Source organism: Macrotis lagotis, chromosome 5, assembly GCF_037893015.1.
Source record: "Macrotis lagotis isolate mMagLag1 chromosome 5, bilby.v1.9.chrom.fasta, whole genome shotgun sequence".
Classification (NCBI taxonomy): domain Eukaryota; kingdom Metazoa; phylum Chordata; class Mammalia; order Peramelemorphia; family Peramelidae; genus Macrotis; species Macrotis lagotis.
In genome coordinates, this window is record NC_133662.1 from 273278477 (window position 1) to 273304969 (window position 26493).

A 26493-nucleotide genomic window follows, 5' to 3' on the forward strand; every position below is an offset into this window, starting at 1 on the left:
TCTCTCTTTAATCTTCCATCTCATTTCTCCACAGGCTCCTGCCCTGCTGCCAGCAAACATGCTCAGATCTCTCCTCTCTTGAAAAGCCTCAGCTTGACCGAGTCATCCCCTCGAGCTCCTGTCCCATATCCTTCCCTTTCTCTGCCAAACTCGGAGACCTGGCCAGTCCCACGCACAGCCTCCACTCCCCTTCTCCTCATCATTTAACTCCTTCCAGCCTGCCTCACAGTACTGCTCCAGGTCCAACTGATGACCTCCTAGTTCCCTTCTCGATGTCTCTTGGATCCTCTCTTCTCTCTGGGCTTGTACAGTCTGGCTTTTTCCTGAGCCCCCTCCTGACTGCCTGGCCTCTTCCCTCAATCTCTTTAGATGGATCCTCCTCCATTTCTTGCTTCTTTTGTGTGAGTGGACCACAAGCCTAGGTTCAGGGACCTCTGTCTGTCCTAGCATGATCAGGTCTTGGTCTCTATCTTTCCCTCTGTCTCCTCTTTCTTTCTCTGCATCTCTCTTTCTCAATACCAGGGTCTCTTTCTCTCTGATTCTCTGTTCTCTCTCTTCCCACATCCTCAGCTCATCTCTCTCCTCCCTGCCCCATCCATACATAGCCACCCTAGTTCAAGTCTTCCTTCTCACCCAGCTGCTGCAATGGCCCTTCCTGAGGCCATTTGATTTCATGCTCCCTCTCTAATCTATCCTTCTCCCAGTTGTGACTGACATCCTGAAGCACAGGTCTGACTGTGTCAGTCCCCTGCTCAAGAAGCTCCCAGAGCTCCCTATTGCCTGTAGCCTTCAGTGCAAACTCCTCTGCTTGCGACTTCCTTCCCAAGGTGGCTTCCATCTATCCTCCCAGATCTTTGCAAACTCCCACGCTCTGTGCACCAGTCACCTGGCCTCCTTGGAGCCCTTGTACATAACATTCCATCTCTAGTGTCCCTGCCTCTGCCCAAGCCGTGCCCTCTGCCCGGAACATGCCCCCTCCTGTGAAAGAGAGGCTGGTCCTACCTCCCCTGAACTTACTTTGTATCCCTTGTATCCTGAACACGGTGTAGGCTTCCTGTCTTCATCCCCTAGGAGGCCAAGAAAGCTCTCTCCAGATAAACGGTTGGAATGGGATGGAAGAGAACCCACCCCTTGGGATGACCTTTGGGTCAATGGTCTTCTCCCCACACCAACAAGCCCTCTGCAAACTTAAGCAGCATTGATTAAGTACCTATGTATATGAGGAACTGGGTTAAGGTAGGGGAGGTGGCCCACTAAGAACTCACACCCAAATGGGGGGAGACAGCAAGCAAACAACTACAAGCAAACAAAATATGGACAGGGTCGTCTGAGGGAAGACTGTGGCATTAAGCAGATCCTGAACATAAATTGGGCATCCCACCCTGAAACATCTATGCTCTTGATTAAATACTTGTTCTGACCAAGGTGTGTACCCCACTCCAGAGGAAACCCACCACAGCCAGCCACCATAGAGCTTCTTCATTGGGGACTCTCATTCTGTCCTTGAACCCTCAGAGGTGTAGACCTGTGGCCTCTACACTGGCCCCAAAAGCAGGAAGGCCTGGAGGGGATTCAAGTCCTACTTTGGTGCTTCCCTAGCAGTGTGACCTTGGGCAAATCCTTGAGGATGGCAATATGGTGGTGCCTGGGTGCTCCCAGTTCTACTATTTATGATTTAATCACTGGAGGATTAGCCATAAGGAGGAAGAGAGACTAAAAAATGAAGGTCTCTTAGGGGCCATTTAGTCCAATCTCCTTATTTTACAGAGGAAGAAAATGAGGCCTAGAGAGGGGAAATGAAATAGGGAGAAAGTGACTGAGCCCTTGCCTGAACCCAGGTCCTCTGTCTTGATGGGAAATAGAAGATGGGCCCAGGCCAATAAGGCATTCCTATTGACCCCTAGTTCAGTGATGAGTGCCCATGTGGCAGAGTCTAACTCCCCTTCTCTCCTCTTATAGATGGCAAGGCTATGAAGGCTTCGTGGCCATTCACCATCTTCCAACCTTTGGCTGTAGGGACTGGGAAGCCTTCAACACAACCACAGGGTCCTACCTCATGTATTCCAGTGCAAAAGAACCTCTCTCCAGGGTGCTGAGGCTGAAGACGAGCTGACCCAGGGCTGCATGGGACCTTGCCTTGGCCTTCCCAGAAGCCCTAGAAATAGCTGGGATCTGTGGGACCTAGTCACAGTAGCCCCACAAGGCTTGGTGTGAGGTGACTCTGGGATGACTACAAGGTGAGGGGTCACCTGTACACAGTCTGCCATCAACAAGACCTGTTCATGACTCCTCTGCTCTGGAAGATAGCCTGCAATGGCCAGGAGCACTCTACTCCAGAATTCCCCTCACATTAAGATGACAGATTCTTTTCAGAAGAAGTCTTCCCTAGTATGTGACAGAAAGAAATAGAGCTGGGCCACTTTCTGTCTTGGTTTATTCTTCATCTCCCAGTCCTGATCTTTCATTAAGAAAAAGGTCAGCCTCCCCTCCATGGGACTTACCCTCAAAGGGCATCACTTACAGCTTGGTACACAAGAAGAGAGGGATTGCTTCATGATCCTCAAGGGCTCAACATGCATGGGGTAATGAAGGTTCCCATTTTAAGGACTTGGAGAACTTCTGAGCCCAGAGCTCAGTGGAGCCAGCTGCTTCCTCGATGGTACAAGTTGAAAACTTTCTTGTTATTTTCTAAAGCTGGGCCCCATAAAATTGTTCACTCCTAGAAAAACTGGAGCCCCCAGGGATCAGCTGCCTGTCTCCTCCTCAGCTGCTTGAAGTAAGGACTGACTACCTACAATGGATGAGACCCCATGGGCAGTAGAAGGAGCCAGTGATACACAGTGATACACAGCTGAACCCCAGCAGGGAGATGGCCAGCAGAAGCATCTGGGGGGTGAGCAACAGGAGGAAGGAGGCTGGAAATGGGCTGCAATTTTTCCACTTCAGACCCCAGGTAATTTGAGTCATCTTAGAGTAGCCTGAGTACTAGATAAAAGGGGAGAAGCATATGGGGTTCTGGAAAATTCTAACTTGGGAGGCTGAGGCACATTTGCTGTGGGGTCTGGGAAAATCACTTAAACTCTCTGAGACCCAGGAAATTTTCCAGATCATGAGAGGTGCTGTCTTCATCAGGGAGGGAGTTTCCTCTATTAATGGAAGTCCAAATGGACATAAGAACAAATCAGAGCCTGCCCTCAGGAAGAATATATTCTATTTTGGGGATTCCAGGAGAAAGCATGAGCATTGACAGTGGGGACATCAGGGAAAGCTTTGCACATCCATTGGCAGAACCTGCTGAGGGTACTAAGAAGCAGGGCCAAGGAGAGACAGTTCTCCAGGCAGAGGAGCAAGCTGTATAAACTTTGGAGATGGGAGATGGTGCCAAGGTTGAGAAATCAGAGCACTGCGGAAGAATGGAAAGGAAGGTGGGAATCAGAACTGGTTGTTACCCCAGATGCAACAGGGAGCCACAGCAAAGTAGACACAGGAAGGCTCTTGGGAAGGGATGAGGAGGCATGGCAGGCTCACCATCCTTGGCAGCCACAGACAAGTGAAAGAAGCTGGGCACAGACCAAGAGCCTTTGGAGAAAGGCCTCTTCCCTCTCACAGAGAGTTAAGGGGACCTCAAGATCACAGCCCACAGCTGCATCAGGTTTACAGACTTGCTGAGCACATTTCTCTCAAGAACCCTGGGAGGCAGGAAAAGAGCAAGAGAAGCATGAGAAAATCAGGGATGACCAGAACAAGAGACAGGGAGCTGGAGGACCCTGCCTTTGCTCCTTCTTGTCTGCATGATCTTGGAGGGGACAACTCCAACTCTCTAGACTTTCCTCTTCATGAAGTGAGAGCATTGGTGTGCATGGTCTCTTGGCTTTCGTCCAGGGTGGGTCCCCCTTCGACACTCCCTGAGGAGCCCTCTGCATCTGGGGACATTACCCATTGTCTGTTACCCTCCTGGCTGTGGAATCCCTACTCAGGTTTCCCATTCCCCATCCCTGCTCTCCATGACCTTAGAGACATTCATGGGGGCCTCCTCTGCTTCCCAAACATCTGTACTTCCTTTTCTCATGTTGTCTGTCTTTGGTCTTCCAATATTTCTTCATATTATCCTCTATTATTGAACCCATCTGAGCCACCCTTGTTGTATCAGTGATGCTCAATCAACTGATACAAGGAAAAGGAATTCTGCCATGTCAGAAGAAAGGTGCTAAGAATCATGCATCCAGAACAAGCCCTGCAGGGGCTTCAGTGTTGGCTTCCATTGACCCAGTGCTCTCAGTCTCTCTTCACCACCTCCCCCCACGCCGTTCTCTGCTTTGGCTATAAGGAATGTATTTATGTTGTACAAATCTGCACTCCTGTTTTATTTCCATGTGTTTCCTATGTAGAAGTACCTATTTATTTCAATGTTCTCCTCTTAAATATATTTATGACACTCCAGAAATGATTGGTCTGATCCACCACAGTTAGACACACTGTACTTTGATCCCAGCACAGGGATGTCATTTTGATTCTCTTCAAGAATGAAGAGTGAATCCATAATAACTCTGAATATTTCCTTTTCTTAACGGTAGCTCTTATTTTTGTTGCCATGTCATTCCTACCCTTAAGAGAATAGATTTTCATACATCTTCCTGGGTGAAATGAGCCTAAGTTTTACCTTTTATTTGCTAGTTTTGTATTTCCATTCAGAAGTGTCACAGGGTTAGACATGTAGAGAATTTGATTAAAACTTTTTTCTTTCCAAAAAAAAAAAAAGAAGAAGAATGAAGAGCGACAATCAACCAAAGCAGAAAGAGAAATCAATCGGTCCACTGGAACCCAGCAAATGTCACTGCAGAGGGCTGTTTGCTGAGAAGTATTTCCACCTGCCTCTCTTCAGGATTTTCCCTCACTATACATGTTCCCCCCCCCCCCAATAACCAATGCCAGACCTTCACTTGAGCTCTTTGCCTCTGTTATTCCACTCCTCTCTTCTCTATGGGAGGGGGAAAGACTGAGCACATCCCTTGTCCAAAGGGACTGGTCAGCTGGGAAATAAAGATAATAGCTCAAGAGGGGTTTAGTCTAGGGCAAGACTGCTGGTTCCATGAGGCTTCTTTTCTCTGAAAAGTTAGAAAACTTAAAAATACCAATTGCCAATAAAAATGAAAAGAACTCTGAGACCCCAGTCAATCTTGACATGCAGAAAATGAAGTATTCTGACCAGTTAAATTGTGCAATCAATTATCTAGAAGCTTCCCCTAACCTTTATTACACTAAAGGAAAAATAACTCAGGATGCAATGAAAATAATCTTTATCATTGTTTAAAATGTAAATAACCTTGAAAGAAAATATAAAAGAGAGAAATATTTAGTAATAGCACCCTCTACCCATTGCAAATAGCAATAAAATATAGTGGAGAAAAGAGAATGAGTAAACCTCCCATTTTTGGCAGCAATTTCTCCAAGTAGGTATAATTCAAACAACCAGTCAATAAGCATTTATTAAACCAAGCTCTGTGCTAAGCACAGGGCATACAAAGGATGAAAAAGACAGTCCCTGCCCTCAATGCACTAACAATTTAATGGGGGGGGGGGGTTAAAAAGCAAGCAAATATATACAAACTAGTTTTAGACAAGATAAATTTGACATACGTGGAAGGAAAGCACAAGAATTAAGTGGGGTTGGGAGAGGCTTCTTATACAAAGTAGGATTTTAGTTGGGACTTAAAATTAGCCAGGGGATAGAGATGAAAAGAGAATACTGACTCTAACCCTAAATGCCACAGAAAATGCCTGAAGTTGAGAGGTGGAGGGTCTTGTTTGTGGAACAGTCAGGAGGTCAAGATCACTGGATTAAGGAGTATTTGATAGGATTTAAGTGTCAGAAACCTGGAAAGGGAGGAAGGGGCAGGGGATGAAGAACTTTGGATGCTAAACAGAGCATTTCGTATTTGTTCCTGGAGGTATTACCAGGAGCCACTGGAGTTTATTGAGTAAAAAGTTATAAGATCAGAACCAAGTTTTAGGGAAAGTCACGTTAGTGGCTCAATGGAAGATAGGCTGGGAGAGGAGACACTTGAAGCAGGCTGACCTGACACCCTCAGGAGCCATGGCTTCTGGTCCAGGGCAGAGGTGAAGAGGTTTTGGCCCAGGCTGGGGGCAGGGTAAGAGGAGACATTGACCGAGATATTGTAGGGGTGAAACTGATCCGCAGAGGTGAAATCGACCAGAGATGGAGCAGAGTGACATTGACCAAGATATTGTAGGGGTGAAACTGATCCGCAGAGGTGAAATCCACCAGAGATGGAGCAGAGTGACATTGACCTAGATATTGTAGGGGTGAAACTGATCCACAGAGGTGAAATCCACCAGAGATGGAGCAGAGTGACATTGACCGAGATATTGTAGGGGTGAAACTGATCCGCAGAGGTGAAATCCACCAGAGATGGAGCAGAGTGACATTGACCAGGCCCAGAGGTGGAACTGTCTAACAGATATTGCATGGGTGACATCAGACACTGGTGACATCAGACACATGGCCAGGTGGTGAAACCAGACCCTTTGGCACCAGCCTAATGGGGGTTGGGGTCCACTTGGACTCCTGTTCTTCCTGAATGTCCCTCCCCCAATGGGGTGGATTTTCTTGTTGCCAAGTTCTTTGGCTTTTGCCAGCTCTCCCCCAGTCAGCATCCTAGTGATCCTGGAACCACAATTTTAGGACCTTGGAGATCACCTGTTCCAGAAAATAAGTCCCAGAAAGGAGAGACTTGCCCAATGTCCAGTGACACCTGAATTGAGTCTCCTCCAGGGGCTCAGTGCATATGTATGGGAGAGAGGGACTTCCTCTCCCAGCTACTAGATCCTTTTTGGAGATAACTTCCCTTTCATTGTGAAAAATGAGCCTTCATTAATCAAAGCTATAGCAGGTGACTATTACTCAAGTCCAAGCTTAGACTGACTGCTTTGTGAGGGGCACTAAGGTGCTAAAGACTCTGGGAGTCATAGTTTTCCCCTACTTTGTGCAGAATTTTTCTATGGCAAAGGCAGCTTTAAAACAGGAGAGGAGTGTCTCCTAGAAGAAAGGCCAAAACCCTCAGGCCTGGGAGCCCCAGTCTGTGGAACCGAAGCAGAGCTCCAGAGATCACCCTGTATCCCCTTTGGCCCTTACCCACACCTCACAGGATCTGTGCCAAGAAGAGAGGAGGGTCAGAGAGTTGGGAGAACAGAAAATGATCCAAATGAGCTGGAGTTAGAAAGGATCCTAGCAAGGTGTAGGCCGCTCCACCTCTTCATTTCTGTTCTCTCCTCCAGTACCTAGCAGACTTCTGTTGACCCAATAGGAATGCCACAATATTTTGGAAAGATTTTTTTCAAAACCCAGACCCTCAATTTAATGAAGATATTGAGGAAAACTCTGAGAGACTAATAAGCAGATGGAAAGGGAAGCGATCACTGAAGCCACTTGGAACAAGTCCTGTCAAATTCACCTCTGTGAATTTGAAACAGGGTGTTCAGGAGAAAAACCTAGATATGGGGGCTGACTGAGAGCTCTGCCCTCCAATTTGACCTTGTCTGAAGATTCACACCCAGAGAGTGGTGGATGCTGACCTGGAAGGAAGTGTCTAGAGATCTTACATTTTTGTGTATGATTCTTGGGAAATCAACTGATCTTCCTGTACCTCAATTTCCTCCTTTTGCAAAAAATAAGGATTCCTCAGTTGAAAAATAAGTGCCCCTATGGCTATCTGGCTCAGTGACCACTATTTTAGGTATTAGAAGAATCAATATATGGACATTCCGTGTGGCTCCAAGAGGCCAAAGTGATCCAGTGGGGTGACGTTTCAGGAAGGTAGAGTTCATCTCAGTGGGAGATAGAATTTTTTTTTAATGAGAGCCGCCCAATAATAAGATAAGCTTCCTTGTGAGGTAGTGAGCTTTGTGGTTTCAGGTGACCCTTCCTGATGGCAGGGACACTGTGACCCTAGGTGGGGTTGCTGGCCAGTCAGTCCTTGCCTCTCCTTTTCCCTAGTTGATGTCCCTTCTACTGATGCCCTGAATGGGTGGTAAGGCCATTCAGAAATTCTCTACCAGGTGCCTTCAATAAGCTCTGCCACAAGCCCTTGTGGTGGCCTGCTCCTCTATTTCCAAGGCTGGTCATCTGGGGGGCCCTGACTGGCATGATTCTCTACCTCCTAGAACAGGACTTCTCCACCATCTCTCTCCTAGACACCCTTGGCCCAGGTTGCTGACTGGGGAAGCCTGGGGCCTTTTACTCAAAATCATGCTTTTAATAGGCATCAGGTAAAACACACAGAATACAACAAAAGCCACATGTGCAAGATAAAGTTAACCAGGCATTTTTTAAAGTGAAGTTTCCAGGTCCTATCTTGAGGAAGCCATGAGGGAAGCCAAGGATAAGGCCAGGGGTTTGGGCCTGGGCTGAATCTGTCCTGCCCAGAGCAGGCAGTCATGGTTGCAACCTTCCAAGACTATCTCATAAAGAATTTTCAGAATTTCCCCATCTTCATCCTGCCACGTTGGACCAGACCTGGTGAGCAGCTGGCTGGGGGACAAGGTCCAATAGGGTTAGGACCCCACTTACAAGGCTGACCAAGGCTCAATCTGGGTCAGGGGGTCAGTGCCACAGTCCTCACCACTGGGGACTCCCAGGGTCTCCTGCCCAGTGCTGTGGGTTTAAAGATAGCTCTGGCTGGGCTCTTGGTGCCCAAGCTGGTTCTGCTGCCCCCAGGTTTTCATTCCACTTCCCTGCCTGGAGCCCTTTCACCCCTCCTTCTCTGGCTCCCAGTTCCATGTCCCCAAACAGTGTGACCCAATGAGCAGTCTAGCACTCCCTTGAACTCTTCTCTCAACCTGGATGAACCCCAAGGGATTCTTCTGATGTGTCTCCTCACAACAAGGGTTCTGGGCTCCCAGCCCATGTCCAAGAGTGGACTGCCAGTTCTCAGTGAGCAAGGCACTGTCCTTATTTCTGCCTTTCCCTGCCTCACACAGTTACTGAGAAGAGTCTGACCATCTGATGGGAAGCCCCAGCCTTAGTCTGAAACAGTGGGTCACTGCCCAGGGGAGACCCTCAGCAAAATCAGGAGGGTGGTTCAGCCTCATTCTCTCAAGGTGAGGCTCACCTCACTCTTCAGGTTCCCCTGCCCCAGTCCCCAGAAAGAACTGGTCTGATGGGGCACCAATATCTTACTGTGAATGACCTGAATGTGTTTCCTCCCCAAAGAGGATTTGTCTGGGTTTACAGCAAGAACTTCAAGAAGGACCCAGGGATTGTGGGACCCTCTCTAGGCTGCCTCATTATCCACTTTGGTGAAATTCAGGGACTAAATCAGATGCTTCCCAGGTTCCTCTAGATCTGATGGAGCCAATAAAGAAAGTGTGGAGGGGAGAGGGCAGAGGGCAGAGGGCAGAGTGAGCCATCCTGGGACCCCTCCCATTGCCCTGCCCATACAGACTGCTCTCTATTCTGCCTCCACTGAGGCCAGCCCCTTGCTCCAGTAATAAATCATCTTATGCCCTTCACAGATGATGCCCCTGGCTGACTCCAAAGGATAGACCTTCCCTGGGAAGTCCCTTCTATTCCCTGGGGCTCAGTTTCCCCCTCTGTAGAGTGGGTTGGACTCGATGCACTCTCAGAAATCCAAGAGTTTGTGACATCTGAGGACCCCAATTTCCCTATTAACTCTGATAACCTCTTCTCAAGCTCAAGAAGATCCCTGCTTCTGTCAGAAGATGGCGCCACAGAACCAAGTTTTCTGAGCTCCTGCCGAAGCTCCTTGTGAAATGGGGGTGAGCCCCACTTTAAGCCGCTTCCCAAGACCAGGGAAGGCTTTATAAAAGCATGTCCCCTGGGATCCTTTTTAAGGACAGGCTCCTAAGGGGCATCAAGAAATGGTTGGAGACCTGTAGATTGAGTCCAAGAGACCTGCTGAGTACACTTCTGTTTTTTTAATTTTCTTAGCTTTGTGACTCTGTCACACAACCTCTCTGAACCTCAGTTTCCTTATCTGCACAATGGCCATAATAGCATCATTGGGAAGCTCCACTATGTGGATAGCTGTCTCATCTTGCCTCAGACTGAAACACCCTCCCTGGGCCAGTTGCATGGCTGGGCATCTCTATCTTTAAGTGGGCCAGGTTCTAGCAAGTCTTTCCAGGGGTCACTCTGCTCTCCCCCCCCCCCACCATGAGAAGCACTGAAGCATGAGGGATGGTCAGCTAACTACTTATTAAGCCCCTACATTATGCCCTGGCATACAGCAGGAAAATGGCCTCCTATCAGGGTAAACAGCATGAATAGAGATCATCGGTCCAGTAGACAAGGAAGAAACCCAAGGTGGTTTAAGGATGGGAGACACCCACAGTTGGGGGTATCAGGAACAACTCCATGTGGAAATTGGGGCCTTTCCTGTCAAGGGGGAGAGAGAGAGAGAGAGAGAGAGAGAGAGAGAGAGAGAAGCCAGTTTGACCAGACCAAAGACTTCAGGGAGGGGGGAAGGGAGACAAAGGAAGGAGAGGTAGGAAGGGAAGGGAAGGGAGGGTGGGAAGGCAAGGAGGTGACCGTGGCTTTTAAATAAGTCAAATAGAAGAGTAAATTGTTGTTGCTCAATCATTTTTCAATTGTGTCCATTCTTTGAGATCCCATACGGAGTTTCCTTGGCAAAGATACTAGAGTAGTTTTTCATTGAGCTGTTGTGGGTAGGCGGATGAGATTGTCAGAACTGCACTTCAGGAAGCTTTTTGACAGGGGGTTGGAGGCTGGACTGATGTGGAAGCAGGGAGGACAAGTGGGAGGTCATTGGCATATTCTGGGTGAGATTTGAACCTCCTTCCTCAAGACTCTAAATTCATTGGTCTGACATCCTCCCTTTCACTCATACATTCCACTCAAAGCTGTGCCTTTTGCTCCCCATTCTTCTCTCTCTACACACTTTTTCAGTAAGTTCATCTACTCTTGTTGGGAATTGAGTCACACTTTGATGGAAAGGGAAGGAAAAATGTTTGCTTGTGCCATATGTGAGGCTCTTCCTGAATGGAAGTGGAGGTGTCCCATGATTTGCTAGACATATGGGCCCAGAACTTTAGAGGATGAGTGAGAGGAGAAACAGATATGAAAGACAACTGAATAGATAAATAGACTATAAGCTGTCTGAGGGCAGGAATAGTTGGATTTGGGTATTCCCATTCCCAGGCCTGGCACACAAAAGGTATTCAATATAGACTTGAATGAATGCATGAAATTGTCTGAAGCCATGATTACTAGACTGAAATTTTCAGTTGGGAGAGTAAGAGCTCTGAAAGGATTCCCACTGACTAGTATGATCTTAATTTCTCAGACTTAGAATCTGGGATTCCTTGGTGTTGTGAGCAGAGTTATTTTCTAGATTCACTATTTTCTTTCCATCAAGCTATCCAGATCCTAGCCATTTCCTATCCCCCTACATGGAGTCCCCCTATCATTAATTCATCCCTTTTCTGGGGTGCATGTTAATTAGCTCCCCACTGCCTGAGACATCAGGGTTAGGAAGCTAATGAGAACTGCCAGAGAGATACAACACTCCAACACAGGACCAATTTTGATCATGTAGGGAAATTGTACCCCTTGACTGCCTTCCATTTATGATAGCATAAAGGTCATCATGCTCAGAATCTTTGACCTCTCCCTTTGGTGCTAGAGGCATCTTGGTAGCACAGTGGATAGATCTCTGGTCCCAAGGTAAACAATTTAAATCGTGTCTTAAATACCTAGCAGTAGGATGCTGGGCAAGTCACCTAACCTCTGTCTGCTTCAGTTTCCTCAATAGAAAATGGGCCTGTATGCCTGGAATCATGGGAATCATTCCCAAGGCCAATTTCATAAGATCTTCACAAAGGAAAAAAAGGACTTCTAGGGTCAGGAAGAAGGAGGTCTCCCTTGGCCAAATGTATTATATACCAAGTTTGAACTTCTCCCAAGGAGCCTTGTATGTTCTAAAGGAGAGTATGTCCTTGGTTCAGGGAACTGTTTTATAACCACTGTTCTCAGTAATTATGTTTTTATAAAAACTCATTGATCTCATCTGATTAGTTGGGGTCCTGGAAATGGCAGCAGTAGAACCCACAATCCCTCTGGGTTATCTCATCTGCTCCTCTAGTGAGAGTTGGGTTATGCTTTTTTAAAAATTCTACATTGATGGGGAGGAGGGCAGCACTGATCCCTTTCGAGTCAACCTCTGGTTTCCTGCTGTCCCTGTGAGGAGGGTGACACCAGCCTCTGCTCGCTTTGCCCTTTCATTGAATTTCCTTGGCCTTAGTAAAGAAATTGAACTCCCCCCAAACAAAGCTACTCCCTACAGTCAGGTGAGTGGTTACCCCCCTCCACCAAGGACTTCCCACTCAAACCTCCACCCTGACAACTGAAAGGACAAGGACTCACCCTTGACCTACCAGCCAAGCCCTCCTCTACCAGGTTGCCAGTATTGCTGCCTGGTGACAAATACAAGCAGTTCAGCATTTCTGCTACAGCAGGAGTGGACTGGAGAGTTGGATGAGAAGCTGGGGATACAGGAAAGGAGTCAGAGGCTGCAGCCCTGATCCCCCAAAATACCAAGCCTAACTGTGATCAGCCAGAACACATCCTCTATAATAGAACCCCTACCCTGCCCTCATCCCAAGCAAGGTTTCCTTTGACCAGACTGTAGCAACAAAATGTACCCCAGACTGAAATGACTATCCCATTCCAGCTGAGATCCCTGGAACAATTGGAAAGGGGGGCCTGAGAGGCCCCAGAGCCCTTCAGCCCAACAGGAATGCCCAGGGAAGCATCCCTGACAGAAGAGCCTCCCGTCTTTGCTTGGAGACCCCATCACTTTCCAGACGAGTCCTTCCATCTGGGGTCAGTTCTCAGCCGGATAAAGTTCTGACTGGCTTCAGCCTAATTCTGCCCCCCTTACTTCTGGTCCTGCCTGCCGAACCAAGAAGACCATAGGCTGATCTCTCCTCTGGTAGGACAGGCCCAGCCACACCAAGCTCCTGCCCTTCTGGTGCCTCAGTCACTTTCCCTTCCTACCTGGATGTCCAAGGCTTCCATCTTGAAGGCAGTCACCAGCAGGGACTCAGACCACTCCCTGGCCATTGTACCCCTCCCCTTCTGGAATGGCTCTGACACTGCTGCCCCCCCAGGGGGTTTCAGACCAGTGCTCCATTTCCCAGCAGTGCTGTCCTGAGTGTGTGGATGGGAGTACAAACCTGTTGGTGAGTAAGAAGGGTGTGTGGTTATTTCTTCTTTTAAAAGAAGCTCACGTGAGGCCTCCCCATTTCCCCATCTATGAAGTTGCCCTCCCATGTCCAGGTCTCAGCAGTGAGATGGGAGGGGACAGGTCAATGTCCACTAAATGCCCCCAAAGGACTTGCCAAAAAAGAGAGAGGTTCCTTGGTGTAGCCCCTTTACATTTCAGGACTCTGAATGGACTGGAGGCAGAATAGCCAGTACCATGGAAAGCCCCGGAGAAGCCAGTTCATTGCCTGTCTCTCTCTGCTATCTGTGTCTCTTGAAGCCAAATAGAAATCTTAGGATGGTGCTACTGTGTCTTAAAAAGGGGCAGTGGCCTCCAAGTTCAAAGGAAGTGAGTGAAGATTATCCCCTGGCCAAGGACAAGGTGCCTTCCTTAGCCTTCAGGTGTTTCTGCTCATACCTTTTGGTGATGGGTCCCTCTGGGCCCAGACCAATCTGCTTATGGAATCGGGCCCTCACTCAACCCCAGAGACATCAGGTGATGCCTCAGTAACCTAGCAGCTGGGACTGGCATCTAGGACACCACTTGCAATTCAGGAAGGGAGCTTGGTCTTCCTATATATCTCCTCCTTCCAAAGATGGCACCAATGAATTTTGATTACACCAGTCTCACCTGGGGACTGCCCTCCTGCCTACCCACCCTCCTGCTCTCTTTCCCCTTACCCCCCCTTCCTTCCCTGTAGCCCTTCTGTTCTACCACCTTCCTGGCCCTCACTGTCTGCTGGGCTTTAATTTTATTTTTTGGACACACTTTGAAGGAGTAGTTGGTCTGATTGGTCTGATTTATTAGAATACAGAAGCGTGTTTCTTTATTCATCCTGTGTTTTTGTAGCCTCTGAGTCCACAGGTCTTACCCTGATTCATTCATTGGTCTTGGTGTCACCCTAAATCCATGCAACATCTATGTATAAAGGAGGTGACCGCCCCCACATCAGCCACCCGAGGCCCTTCTGGTTCACTCTCCATTTGCTGGTCCATACGTGATAAATAGCTGGTCCTTTGGAGGGCTTCCCTCCCTGTAGCCCCATAACCAGCACAACTCATCCCAGCAGCCCCAAGCGCTCAGGGATCCAGGATGCTGCAGGGAGCCAAGATTGCTGCAGGACAAACATCATGTACTGTATCTGGGCTTTCTCCTGGTAGACAGCTCCCAGGGCAGCTGTTCTCTCCCAGGCAGCACAGCCCCATCTCAAGTGAGCAGACTGAGCAGTAGAGTCCAGAGTGGGACACCTCCTTCTTGGCTTTTGGTGAATAAAAAAAAAAACAAGGCACACTCTTTGTTGGACCCATAAGGCACAGAAGAGCATAAATGGAAGAAAAACCCCAACATTTTCCAAGTGGGTTGGACTCGATGACCCCCAGGTCCCTTCCAGCTGGAGGAGCAGCCACAAGATTCCTTCCCTCATTCATCTCCTTAAGAGCTCTGAGCTTTAAAGGGCTGGCACCTCAGCAAGCAAAGACCTCCAAATCAGCCTCCTCCCCAAATTCACCGGCCATCTCCAGCTCCTCCGTAAGGCCTCTGGGAGGTCTATACTCAGACGTGGATGATCCGGGTCACCTTTAGAAGAAGTGAGTTAAAGAGCAGCCTGCTGGCAATGTGACTGTTACCACCTCAGCCCAGGCTCAAGGCAAAGTCTGGGAACCCCTGGTCACTCCAGCTCCAGGGCTGTACTGGGGGCACCGCCCATGGCCAGGGGGCCAGGGTCGATGTTTTTCAGGTACTCCAGGTGCTTCCTGGCATCTTCCTGGTTCTGCCGCACATAGTGTATGATGTAGGTGATGACCATGGCAAACCAACCGAACATGGTAATGAACATGGCAATGTCCGTGGTCTTGTGGTGGGAGCTACAGAAGTTCGCTCCTGAATCAAGGACTTGTACCAGTGGCTTTCCTATGGCCTCTTCCCGCACGGACGTCTGGCAGGCCATCTCATTGATTGACACGGGATCCAACTTCAGCTCCCAAAGGACCTCCTGCAAGGCACACTCACAATGCCAAGGGTTATGTGCCAGGCGGATCTTGGCCTTCAACTTGACTAGGGCCTCCTTGGGAAGGCTCTGGAGATGATTATGGGAGAGGTCCAGCAACCTGAGGCCACTGGACAGGCCCTGGAAGGCTGCCACATCCAACTTCTCAATCGTGTTCTGGGATAAATCTAGCTCCTGCAGGAGAGTCAAGCCTGAGAATGCATGGCTTGGGATCTGAGTGAGCTGATTGGCATTAAGCTTTAAGAAGACGGTGTTCTTGGGGATGTCCCCAGGGATTTCCTTGAGGTTCTTTGAACTGCAATGGACAGTCATCAGACCACTGCCATCTGAGCACTGGCAATTTTGGGGGCAGGAGGTGCCCAGGGAGAGGTAGAGCAGGAAGAGGAAGAAAGTCCCCCTGGGGGGTACTAGCACCAAAGGGCAAAGATCTGCCCCCATCTGAAGCATTCTGATCACTTTATAGAAGGGCTCTTTAGGGCCAGCATAGTAACTGGTCTTTCCCAGAGTTGATCAATCTCCTCTCAGCCTATTTTCCATCAGTCTCAGGTCAGGGATACCCTAGAAACAGAAGGCTCCCCAGCTTCTCTTGGGTCCCCAAATGCACCACACCAATCCTTAAAAGACAAAGACAGAGAGGAAGAAGGAGAGAGGGAGGGGAGGAGAGTGTGGACAGTACCAAATGAACTTCGGGGACTGTTCATGATGGAGCCTGAATCTATATAGGGAGTGGCAAGGTGGGGCTGCCTGGCCCATGGGATGCTCTGGGCTTCATGGCTGGCAGAGAGGGGAGGCACCGACCAGCAGAGTCTTTCTGCTGGAAAGATCTGCTCAGCTGGTCACTGCTTCACGTCAAGCTGAGTCAGGCTCCTGCTAAGCCCTTGGGCAATCTGGAAATTAAATTCAGCCCTTGGGTCTCTCTGAGGCACCTAGGATGGTGGAAAATTGCAGTGGGCTTGGAGACGGGACCTGCATTCCAGCCCTAGGACCTTGGCCAAGTCACTGGCTCTCTGCAAGTCTTAAGCAAGGGGGTTTGAATTCCTTGGCCTCTTAGGGGCCCTTTTGGTTCGAGGTCCAGGGTCCCAAGAATCAGGCTGAATAAAGCTCTTGTTAATTGAACAAAAACAAGGGGCTACCCCAACCCCATAGAGATCTGATCCAAGCTTTCTACTCAGCAGGCTCCTGTTTACTTTTGAAATTGGGGGGTGGAGGCCAGCTTAGAGAAAACTTTCCCTTGGGGACCTGTAAACAGTCAGGAGTGGCCTCCTCATGTCTGTCACTCAGAGGCGACCTTGCAGCAACCAGACCCCCCAGGGTCACCCACACTGGGGACAAGAAAGCCTAGATGTTTCCCCGGGAACCTGCTGCCCAGGTTCCTACCTACTACTCTAAGAACAAAAGAGGAAGGAGCCCAGGCCTTGCCCTCCCTAGCAGCTCCACCCCTGAGGCAGGTGTTGGGCAAGGTTGCTGGAACCATGCCAGGAGAACATTGGCAGAGCCACTAGGGCTGCTGGGGCGGGGAGGGTGCCCAGGGAAGAGACAGAAGAGCCAGCCTGGGTGTGGAGGGGGGGGCATGTGTACGCGTGAGTGAGAGTGTGTGATCCGTGTGACAGAGGAGCACAAATCTGGGTGTACCTGTGTGTGTGCCCGTCCCTCCCCGATATGTCCCAGAGTCACTGCCAACCTGCCATACTCACTCACCTGTCAAACCAAAGCTGACGGAAGGTCGTCTCCCCGGAGGGCTGAGCTGAGCTGGAGGGCTGACTGCCTCCCTTCGGGAGGGCAGGGGCTGCCAGCTGCCAGGCTCTGGGAGCGCCAGCGCTCTCCCACTCCGCCCCACCCTGCCACGAGACGGGGCCCCCTGCCTCTCATGGGCTCCACCCCAACTTCCCCCTCCCTCCTGACCAGGACCCGCCCTGGCTGTCATTGGACTTCTGCAGCCATCCTTCAGCCTTCCCACCTCTCCCTCCCGCCTTCATCTCCACCCTCATCCATCTTGGGGGTCCCCAGCTTACCTCTTTCTCCTGGGTCCATCCTATGGCTCCAGGGAACCTGGGGTTCAGAAGGACCCCAACTCTTGGGCTCCCAAGCTGGGAAGCCTCTCTCTCTCTCTCTCGTTTTCTCCCGGTGGGAATCCTCGCTCTCATGGTCGGGGTTCTGCTCAGAGAATGGTAGCGGATTCTCAAGAGGTCCCTGGGAAGGGGGGTTTCTCTGCCTGCTGCCAGCCTGCTCTGGCTTGAGCTCTAGGATGGGCCCTGGAGACAGGCAGCCCCACCCATGAGGCAGTGGGGGCCATTGCCGGGTCTGCTAACAAGGTAACACGGAGATTCCTGGGGTTGGGGGGAGCACTTCCAGCCCTTCCCTCAGCCCATCACTGGGGAGCTGCTGCCAGGTGTCTGGGGGGTAGGGGGAGTCGTGGCCCGCTGCTGCTGCTCCGCCTTCCTCTCCCCTCAAACGGGCATGGTGCTAGCACCCCTTTTAGTTTCTGGTCCAGGGTCCAGGGTGCAGAGGGTGCTTGCTTCATGTTTGCTGATGAGGGAATTGAGCAGGGAAGGGGGGAGGGGCTGCCACTTTTGCTTGGCACAATCCCAGGTTGATATTGGAAGGTTATAAAGTTATAAAGTCTCCCTTTCATCCCTCCACAAGCCCCGCTCCTTTCTCCCCAGAGTTTGGAGGCCCCTAAAAGCTGAGGCAGTCTTCCCCCATCCTACAAAGCTCTGCATTTTCCCAAAGCTACCTGCCCTCAAATGTGATTTTCTCAAGGCTCCCTCTGGTGCCCTCTGCCCTTCATCTAGATAGAATTCTGGATTTTCATCTCCACAGGAGCCTCCTCCCTTCCTTCCCCAGCCCCAAGCCTGAGGAGCTCAATCACAATCATCCCTACCTGACCCTGCCTGGCACCCAGAAGAAAAACCCATGATGTGTCAGCCTATGGACACCCTTGCCATCCAGACCCAGATCAGTTAGTTGTCATCCATCATTAGCAAGAAGCTTTTTCTCCACTGCCCAGATCCTTGGCTTCCTTGAGGAGTCTGAGAGGTCTGAGGCATCAAGACCTGGGGGATACTTGTTTATTCAGTGATCCTCATTGGACCCCAGGATGCATCATGTGTAAGCAGAATGGTCAGGGCCCCACCCAAGATCCAGCCTTGGGAGCACTCTGGTCCTCTGGGGATGAAAGCCCAGATCACCTCCAAAGGTCTCACTCCTGGCCATTTTTAGGATCAGATCTGGAGCAGGAGGACTGGGACCTTCCTGCTGACACTCCACAAACCTCCCTGCTTTCCTCAGCCTCCTCTTCCTCTGATGGGTGGGATGAAGGTGAAGAACTCTCCTGCTTCCAGCTCTTCTTCCCAAAGGGCAGCTTCTCCACCTTTCACCTTCAGCTCATTGGTCCCAGCTTCACAGAACAGCCAGGGCATACCTCAATCCTTCCTACTCTCTCCCCATTTTAAACTCCTTCCCCTAGACTGTAGGCTCCTTGAGAGCAGGACTGTTTTCCTTTTTTCTTATTTGTATCCCTCACTGGCACATAGTAGATCTTTAATAAATGTTCATGGGATTGAGTTCACTTAGATGGTTCCAGAATACAAAGGAAAAGAGAGTAAAAGTGGAAAATGGAGGCATTTAAGTCATCTAACATCTTTTTTTCCAAGTCCAAGTCACTGGTCTATGGGTGCCAAAGGTCACCATGTTCCTTCACTGCACATAGATATTTTTTCTGCAATTTGTATAACAGTTTGGATGTCAGTCACTCAATCAACTAATAAACATTTATTATGCACCTTCTAGCTGCTCAGCACTGGGGTCAGGAATGCAGATTACCCAGAAACCCATCTGTGTCTGTCATCACTTCTCTGACTCAGTGTCTGGGAAGATGTGTCAGTCATGATATATCACGTATGGGTTCAACCCCACACTTGCCATGTCCATTCTCTCCACATTCAGGCTTGTTTCAGTCACTCATCTCAATGGCCAGGGATAAATTAGAGAAAAGGGAAGTAAAATGCCAAAGCAACAGATGCATGGATGGTGGAAGTGAGCTCCTCATCACCTTTCAGAACCAAGTCCCTAAAGCAGAAAAAAATATCCTCAGTTGCAATCTCATCCTCCCCTTAATCAGACTTCTGAGAACTTGGAGCAAAGTCATCTGCTTACTGAGTACTTGGCTACCACTTCTCATAGGACAGTGCCCATGCTGACTGGTGGATGCTTGGGCATGGGCAGTACTGAGCTGCACGATGACTTTCTTTAAATCAATCATGTGAGTAGATCTAGGTCCCCATCTCCTCCTTCCCCAGCTCTGCTACCCCATCCCAGCAAAACACTGAGTAAGTATTTGGACCACTCAGGAGAAGGGGAAAAACTCTCAGAGTCCTATGCCCACCAAACAAGGGAACTCAACTACAACTTAGGGTCCTGGGGTCTCTAGCCATCATGAGAATTATTCTTTCTGGTCTTCAGGGCTCTGCTTCCCCTTATGAAAGTATGTCCCTCTAGGGACCCAGTGGACAGATTGCAGGGTCTGAATTACAAAGACCTGAGTTCAAATCCAGCCTCAGACTTACTAGCCAAATCACTTCTGGACTTACTGAACAAATCACTTCACCTATTTGTCTCAGTCTACTCATCTGTAAAATGAGGATACTTCCCTTCCAGAGTTCTTATGAAGATTAAATGAGAGAATAATTGGAAGGCACTTAGCCCACTTTCCAGACACATAGAAAATGCTACATCAATATTAGCTGCTGTTTATTATTATTTTATTATTTTCTCACTATCTTCTCAACCCAGATTGTACTGACACTGACAAATAAACAAATCAGATAGTGTTTCAGTCCTGGCATTCCTAAGGAACTCTGTCCATAGACACCTTGACAGCATCTGACTGTTGGATGAAGATGGTTAGAAAGGCTACAAGCCAAGACTAAAGTGAAGGGAGATTGGTGCATGATTTTCTGTTTGCAGATAATTGTGTAGTCTCTGAAGCTGAGATGTAACAAAGTATAGATGAATTAATTGTTGATTGTTAGTTTTGGCTTAATAATCAACACCAAGAAACCAGAGATTCTCTTCCAGCCAGCACCACTCTATTCATAAGTGGAACCATTGGTTATAGCAAATGGAGAAATGTTGAAGACTGTGGATAAGTTCACTTAACCTTTGCAGGATATTTTCCAGAGATTTCCACATAGATGATGAGGAGGTTGCTTTATGCATTGCCAGAGCTAACTCAGTGTTTGGGAGGCTCCAAAGAGAATGATATTAGATTGACTTTCAAACTGAGGGTTTACAGAGCCATTGTGCTGACCTCACTGTTGTAGGCCTGTGAAACCTGGACAGCCTACCAGCACCATGACAGAAAACTGAAATCACTTCCATTTGAATTGTCTTGGGAAGATACCTGACAAGATAAGGTGCCAGATACTGAGGTCCTCTCTCAAACTGATCTGGCAAGCATTTAAATTCTACCAAAATGGGCTAGCCATGGTGTTCGAATACTAAATGTACATTTGCCTAAAAGATTATTTTACAGAGAACTCACACATGCTACGTGTTCACAGGGTGGTCAGAAGTGGTACAAGGACACTCTCAAGGTCTCTCTAAAGAACTTTGGAATCTATTATGAGACGTGGCAGATGCTGACACATATCTCCGCATCAAAGAAGTCTCTATGCTGTATGAACAAAGAAGAAATACAGGAACTCGAAAGAAACATGAAATAAGCAAATTTAGGGAATGTACTCCAAGTGTTTCTATCTAGTTGTATCTGATCTGTGGTGGAGCCTTCTCAGCTCATATTGGTCTGATTAGCACACATTGCGCCTTGACCCTGAAGTTGTGATATCATTTTGGTCTTCTTCAAGGATGAAAGGCAAACAACATGAAGAACCAAGTCTAGATTCAATGAAGAGCTGCTATGAATCTAAAACTAGGTGGTACAGTGAATAGAGCACTGGCCTTGGATTCAGGTGGATGGGAGTTCAAATCTGACCTCAGACACTAACCACTTACTAGCTGTGTGACCTTGGGCAAGTCACTTAACTCTGATTTCTCTGCATCCAGGTCCATCTCCAGATTCCTATCTGGCCACTGGACCCAGCTGACTCTGGAGGAAAGAGTGAGAGTGGAGACTTAGCACAGCACCCCCTCACACAAATCCAATTCACATGCTTATCATGGCATCACCTCCTTGATGTCCTGTTCTTCTTCAAAAATGAAGGGCAAGGGGCAGCTAGGTGGAGCAGTGGATAGAGCGCTGGCCCTGGAATCAGGAGTACCTGAGTTCAAATCCAGCCTCAGACACTTAATAATTACCTAGCTGTGTGGCCTTGGGCAAGCCACTTAACCCCATTGCCTTGCAAAAAAAAAAAAAAATGAAGGGCAAAACATTATGAGTCTAAAAGAATCTTAAGCAAGTTGGTGGAGAAATTTTGCTTTCTCATTCCTCTTCCACAGTGCTCCCTGGAACACTGCAGTCATTGCATCTGGTTCTGCTGACTTCACTTTGAATCAGTCCATATAAACTTTTTTTCATGCTACTCTGTATTCATCTTGTTCATTCATACATTACAGCAGGATTTCATTACATTCCATGTTCAGGCAGTTCCCAATTCATTGGTATCTATGTCATTTCCAGTTCTTCAACACGAAAAGTGCTGCTAATGAGTATCTTATATATGGGACCTCCTTGGTATGTGACCAGCTCTGGTCAGAATACGGACAATTTGATTCACTTTCTTTATATAATTTCAGATGGCTTTCCAGAGTAATTAGACCACTTCACAGCTTCACCATGAGTGTGCCTGGCTTTCTCTCACTCCTTCACAATTGTTATTGTCCAGTTGTTTCAGTTCAATTCTCCATGACCTCATTTGGGGTTTTCTTGGCAGAAATACTGGAATTGCTTGCCATTTCCTGCTCCAGCTCATTACCAGATGAGTAAACCAAGGCAGACAGGGTTAGTTGACTTTTCTCAGGGTCAGATTTGAACTAGGGGAGATGACTCTTGCTGACTCTGAGCCCAGCACTCTGCACTATAGTACCCTGCAGCTGTCCTCCATCTATGATCATTCTTGCCAATTTGCTGATTCATTGTCAATTCGCAAAAAGAATTCCTCTTGGGAGAGATATTCTTAGTCATCTCATTCTGAGAACTTGGCTCAATTGGAGAAGACAAAGGGAACAGGTGAATTTAAAGTTTCTTATGATCAGAAAATGTTTCTTAAAATCCTCTTATAACCCAAGTGTCTTTCACAGAGACAGATACATAAGAATAAAAGGTGACAGTGGCCAGCAATTTTAAGTTTGCCAAAACCTTTCCAAACTCATCTTGTTCTCCTCATGCTCAGGGAGGGAAGTGACTGGTCCAAGGTCATTGAGAGAGCAAGCTATTTAGGCTGGATGCCTAACTCTGAGCCTGACAGTCTAGTCATTCTTTCATTTTAATCTCTTTTTATTAGAAATTAAACAATCACCAATGAGCACAAACATTTCAAGATATAAAGAACAAAAAGAAAATTGTGTAAAAAGCTGTTACCTTCAGATCTGTAGTTGGGTTTCTTTTTAATACCTGTGAAATCTAATAAAGCAGTAATGAAATTGTCCTTTGGCTTGGAGTCCCTGACCAAGATTCGTTTTGTGTATTTGTAAAATGTTCTAGCTACTTCTTATGACCTCCTCCTCCTGGTCCTCACCCTCTCCGCATCCCGCCTTGAACAGGGAAGTCGAGTGAAACAAACTATCTAAAGTCACACATCTTGTCCTATACCTGAGGCCATCCTGCTGACCAGGCAGAGGGAGGCATAGGAAGGCCCATGGAGGCCGAGGGATTCCCCCACCTGGCTCCTGAAGCTGAGACTGGCCAGGGCAGAGAGCCTTTTAGTATTTTTTTCCTTTTCATAATTATGTTTTTTGACTGCCAGGCTGCCGGGATGTGCTAGTGGATGATAACCAATAGATTGGCCGACTGGTTCTCATAATTTACTTAATATCAATTTTTATGAAACTGCCCAGCTACCCTTTTCCCATGCTTGCCTCTGACTTCTCTCAGTGCCCAGCCTGGCTTGTATACCCTGTTTCCAAACTGGTATGGCATGGTAACTCTTTCAGTCTCTGTTTCTCGTTCTCTCTCTCTCTCTCTCTCTCTGTCTCTGTCTCTGTCTCTCTCTCTCTCTCCCTCTCTCTCTCTCTCTCTCTCACACACACACACACACACACACACACACACACACACACACAGAAACACACAAACATCCATCTAGAACAATAGATCTCAGGAGAGGATGTGGTGATGAGTCACTGACTGAAGGAAGAGCTTTTCTGTAGCTAATTGGGTCTAACCTCTTTAATGTGATCTGACTCACCCTCACAGCTCTGACAGCTCACTGTCTTATCATGTCAGCCTGGTTAGGATGTCTCCCTCCAATCATTGAACTGGTATGACATGGTAACTCATTCTTTCAGCCTCTGTGTGTGCATTCATGTGCGTGTGTGTGTGTGTCTTTCTCCCCATCTCTCTCTCTTTCTCTCTCTCTCTCTCTCTCTCTCTCTCTCTCTCTCTCATACACACACACACACACACACACACACACACATCTATCTAGAACAATAGGTCTCAGGAGAGGATGTAGTGATGAGTTACTGACTAAAGGAGCAGCTATTCTGTAGATAATTTAGTCTAACCTCTTTAATATAGAACTGACCCACCCACACAGCTCTGACCACTATCTCCTCATGCCAGCCTGGCTAGGATGTTCCACTCTAATGGTACATCTGTCAGGCATGCACTCTTTGAGACACTGGGGATGCAGAGAAGTGATGAAATAATCTCTCCTTGAAAGAAGCTCACACTCAAGTGGGAGGGGGAAGGAGGAGGGAGATGTGTTTTGGCTCCACTCAGAGCAGCCCTCTTGACAGATTTCTCTGTCCAGTCCCCCTTTTTTGCAAGTCAGGAAACTAGTCCAGAGAGATCATGGGACTTGCCTGAAGTCACCCAACTCAAGTAGGGTCTTACTTTGGGTGCAGCCTCCTTGCTGCTCTTGCATCCCATGACCTCACCAGTGATGGGCTGTAACTTCTCCAAAGATGGTGGGAAACTCCAGGTTAATTGGCAACCACAAAAAGAAAGCAAAGGAAGAAGCTTGAAGAGATGCTTGTGGGGCAATGGTTACCAAGTGACAGCAGGAGGGTAAGAACATGGGGATGAGTTGGCCTCAAGGAGAAGCAAGTGCAAAGCCAACCCAAAAGGGATGCAGTGAGGGAGGAAGGTACAGATCCAGAGTGTGTTCCATCTCCCAGAAATTCCCCTGGGACTGGCCTTAACTCAATCTATTACTTTTGTTGCCCAAGTGGAGATGACTTGACAATGAAGCTGGGGTCTTCAAATCCTATCCCTTGGAACTTGTGTCTATGCCTGGCCTCCACCAAGGGATTATAAATTCTTCAAGACCAGGAGACACACTTCCACCTCACCCCCAGGACCTAGTCTAACATTGGTCATCCAATCGGTGCTCAGTCAACAGGCACTTATTAAGCTCTTACTGTGTATGTTCTGGCCAATGGGCTAAAAGCATGGACTAAATGATGAGCTGTCCAGGGAACTAACTGAGGCAGCTTTCAGGGTTCAAGCTGCCTTCCTTTCTAGGACTGACAACACAGTGAATCAACCAACCAAGACTCATACCAGACCCTGGACTGGGCCCTGGGGATATCAAGACAGCAACAAAATAACCCCTGCCCTCAAGGTGTTTACACTCCAGCTAATAGAGCCCAGCTGTGAGAAGCTGTGTGGGAAGGGGTGGTGACCAGAGCGTGGACCCCACTCTAAGTGGGGTGCTGACCATCAACCTTAGCTGAGACTATGTTCTGCTTGGATATGCTCCCAGGGAAACCACAGGCTCTGGCGCTGACCGCGGTGCTGAAGGGCCTTGCCCAGAATACAAGGAGGGGACTTGTTAGGCCAGACTCTCAAGTCTGACTGATAAATCTCTTTATTTAGAGTCCACTGAGAGGCAATGAAGATTGCCACACAAAGCTACTCCCAGGTCTGAACTGCAAGTCTCCAGTCTGGAACATTAAGGGCTTTTTACACAGAAAGTTGACAAAAGGGAACTGGTTGTAGCTTAGCCTGAGAAGTTCAGAGATCTGGAGGAACGGGTCCTGCACTTTCCTGGGAGGATGTACCACCTGGGCATGAAAACCTATCCCATCTTGTCTCCCAAGCATGGTTTATTCAAAAATTAGAGGGAGGCTAAATTCCCAGAGGAAGCAAAGGAAAAGAAGGAGCTGTGGTTCCCCAAGCCCCCCAGGAACAGGAGGTTGGAAACTTCCTAATTCTCTACTCTACATTGCCCAGAACACCTGACTGGGCCACCCGAACCCGACTCACTCTCCTGAGTCTTCAAGTCAAACCCACCTGTCCTGGGTCTTCCTCCCCCGGGGCCTGGCAGAGGAGCTGACTTGTAATCCTTCAATAAATCTATTTGATGGCTAAAGTGAGGGTGGCCAGACATACATAGCTTATTCGATCTATTATTTCTGCCAGACACATTTAAACTGTAATCAGTTCAGTTACTTTCAGTCATATCCAGCTCTTTATGATCCCATTTGGGGTTTTCTTGGCAAAGATACTGAATTAATTTGCCATTTCCTTCTCTAGCTTACTTTACAGATGGGAAAACTGAGGCAAATAGGGTTAAGTGACTTTCCCAGGGTCATACAGGAGTTTAAATCTGGTCTCAGAGACTCACTAGCTGAACCTTCCTGAACTCCAGGTCTGGTGCTCTATCCACTGTGATGCCTTGCCCCTTTAACGTGTTATGGATTTAAAGTGTTATTGCTTTAATACTTTAGCTGAAATAATTAATCTCTAATAGTGAACATTTCAAGAACTGAAATTTTATAAGTATCTATTTGTTGAATTAATGTTAGAGATTTGGAGGAAGAGGAAATGAAATCTTGGGGCCACAAAGATAGCACAGGAAGCCAAGTCAGCAAGTATGGAGGGCTCTCAGATCTGGAAAGGAGCAAGAAGTGTTGGGAGGGACAAGAGCCTTGGACTGAAGGTCAGGTCACTCAGACCATCTCTGGAACTAATATGGCTATGGTGATGGCCGCCCCTCCCCACCCCAGGTCCCTCTGTGAAAGGAGGAGGGCAATGGGCTAGGTCAGGGGTTCTTAATGTGAAGCTGAAGAAGTTGGTTTTCTACACATTGTCATATCTATATT

The 26493-nt window shown here is 48.1% G+C and overlaps 2 protein-coding genes across 2 annotated transcripts in view; one reads left to right on the plus strand and one right to left on the minus strand.

The window, feature by feature from the left end:
* TSPEAR (thrombospondin type laminin G domain and EAR repeats) overlaps window positions 1-4475 on the plus strand; it is a 33807-nt gene extending 29332 nt beyond the window's left edge. The window contains exon 12 of the mRNA XM_074190132.1: window positions 1960-4475. Within this exon, the coding sequence (XP_074046233.1) occupies window positions 1960-2113 (154 nt within the window). The 3' untranslated portion in view covers window positions 2114-4475. The remainder of the gene's footprint in view (window positions 1-1959) is intronic.
* Window positions 4476-14054: 9579 nt separating this feature from the next.
* On the minus strand, window positions 14055-16231 carry LRRC3 (leucine rich repeat containing 3). Its single transcript, XM_074190459.1, has one exon. It carries the CDS (start codon window positions 15712-15714, stop codon window positions 14929-14931), a length of 786 nt encoding a protein of 261 aa, XP_074046560.1. The 5' UTR covers window positions 15715-16231; the 3' UTR covers window positions 14055-14928.
* Between the last annotated feature and the right edge of the window lie 10262 nt (window positions 16232-26493).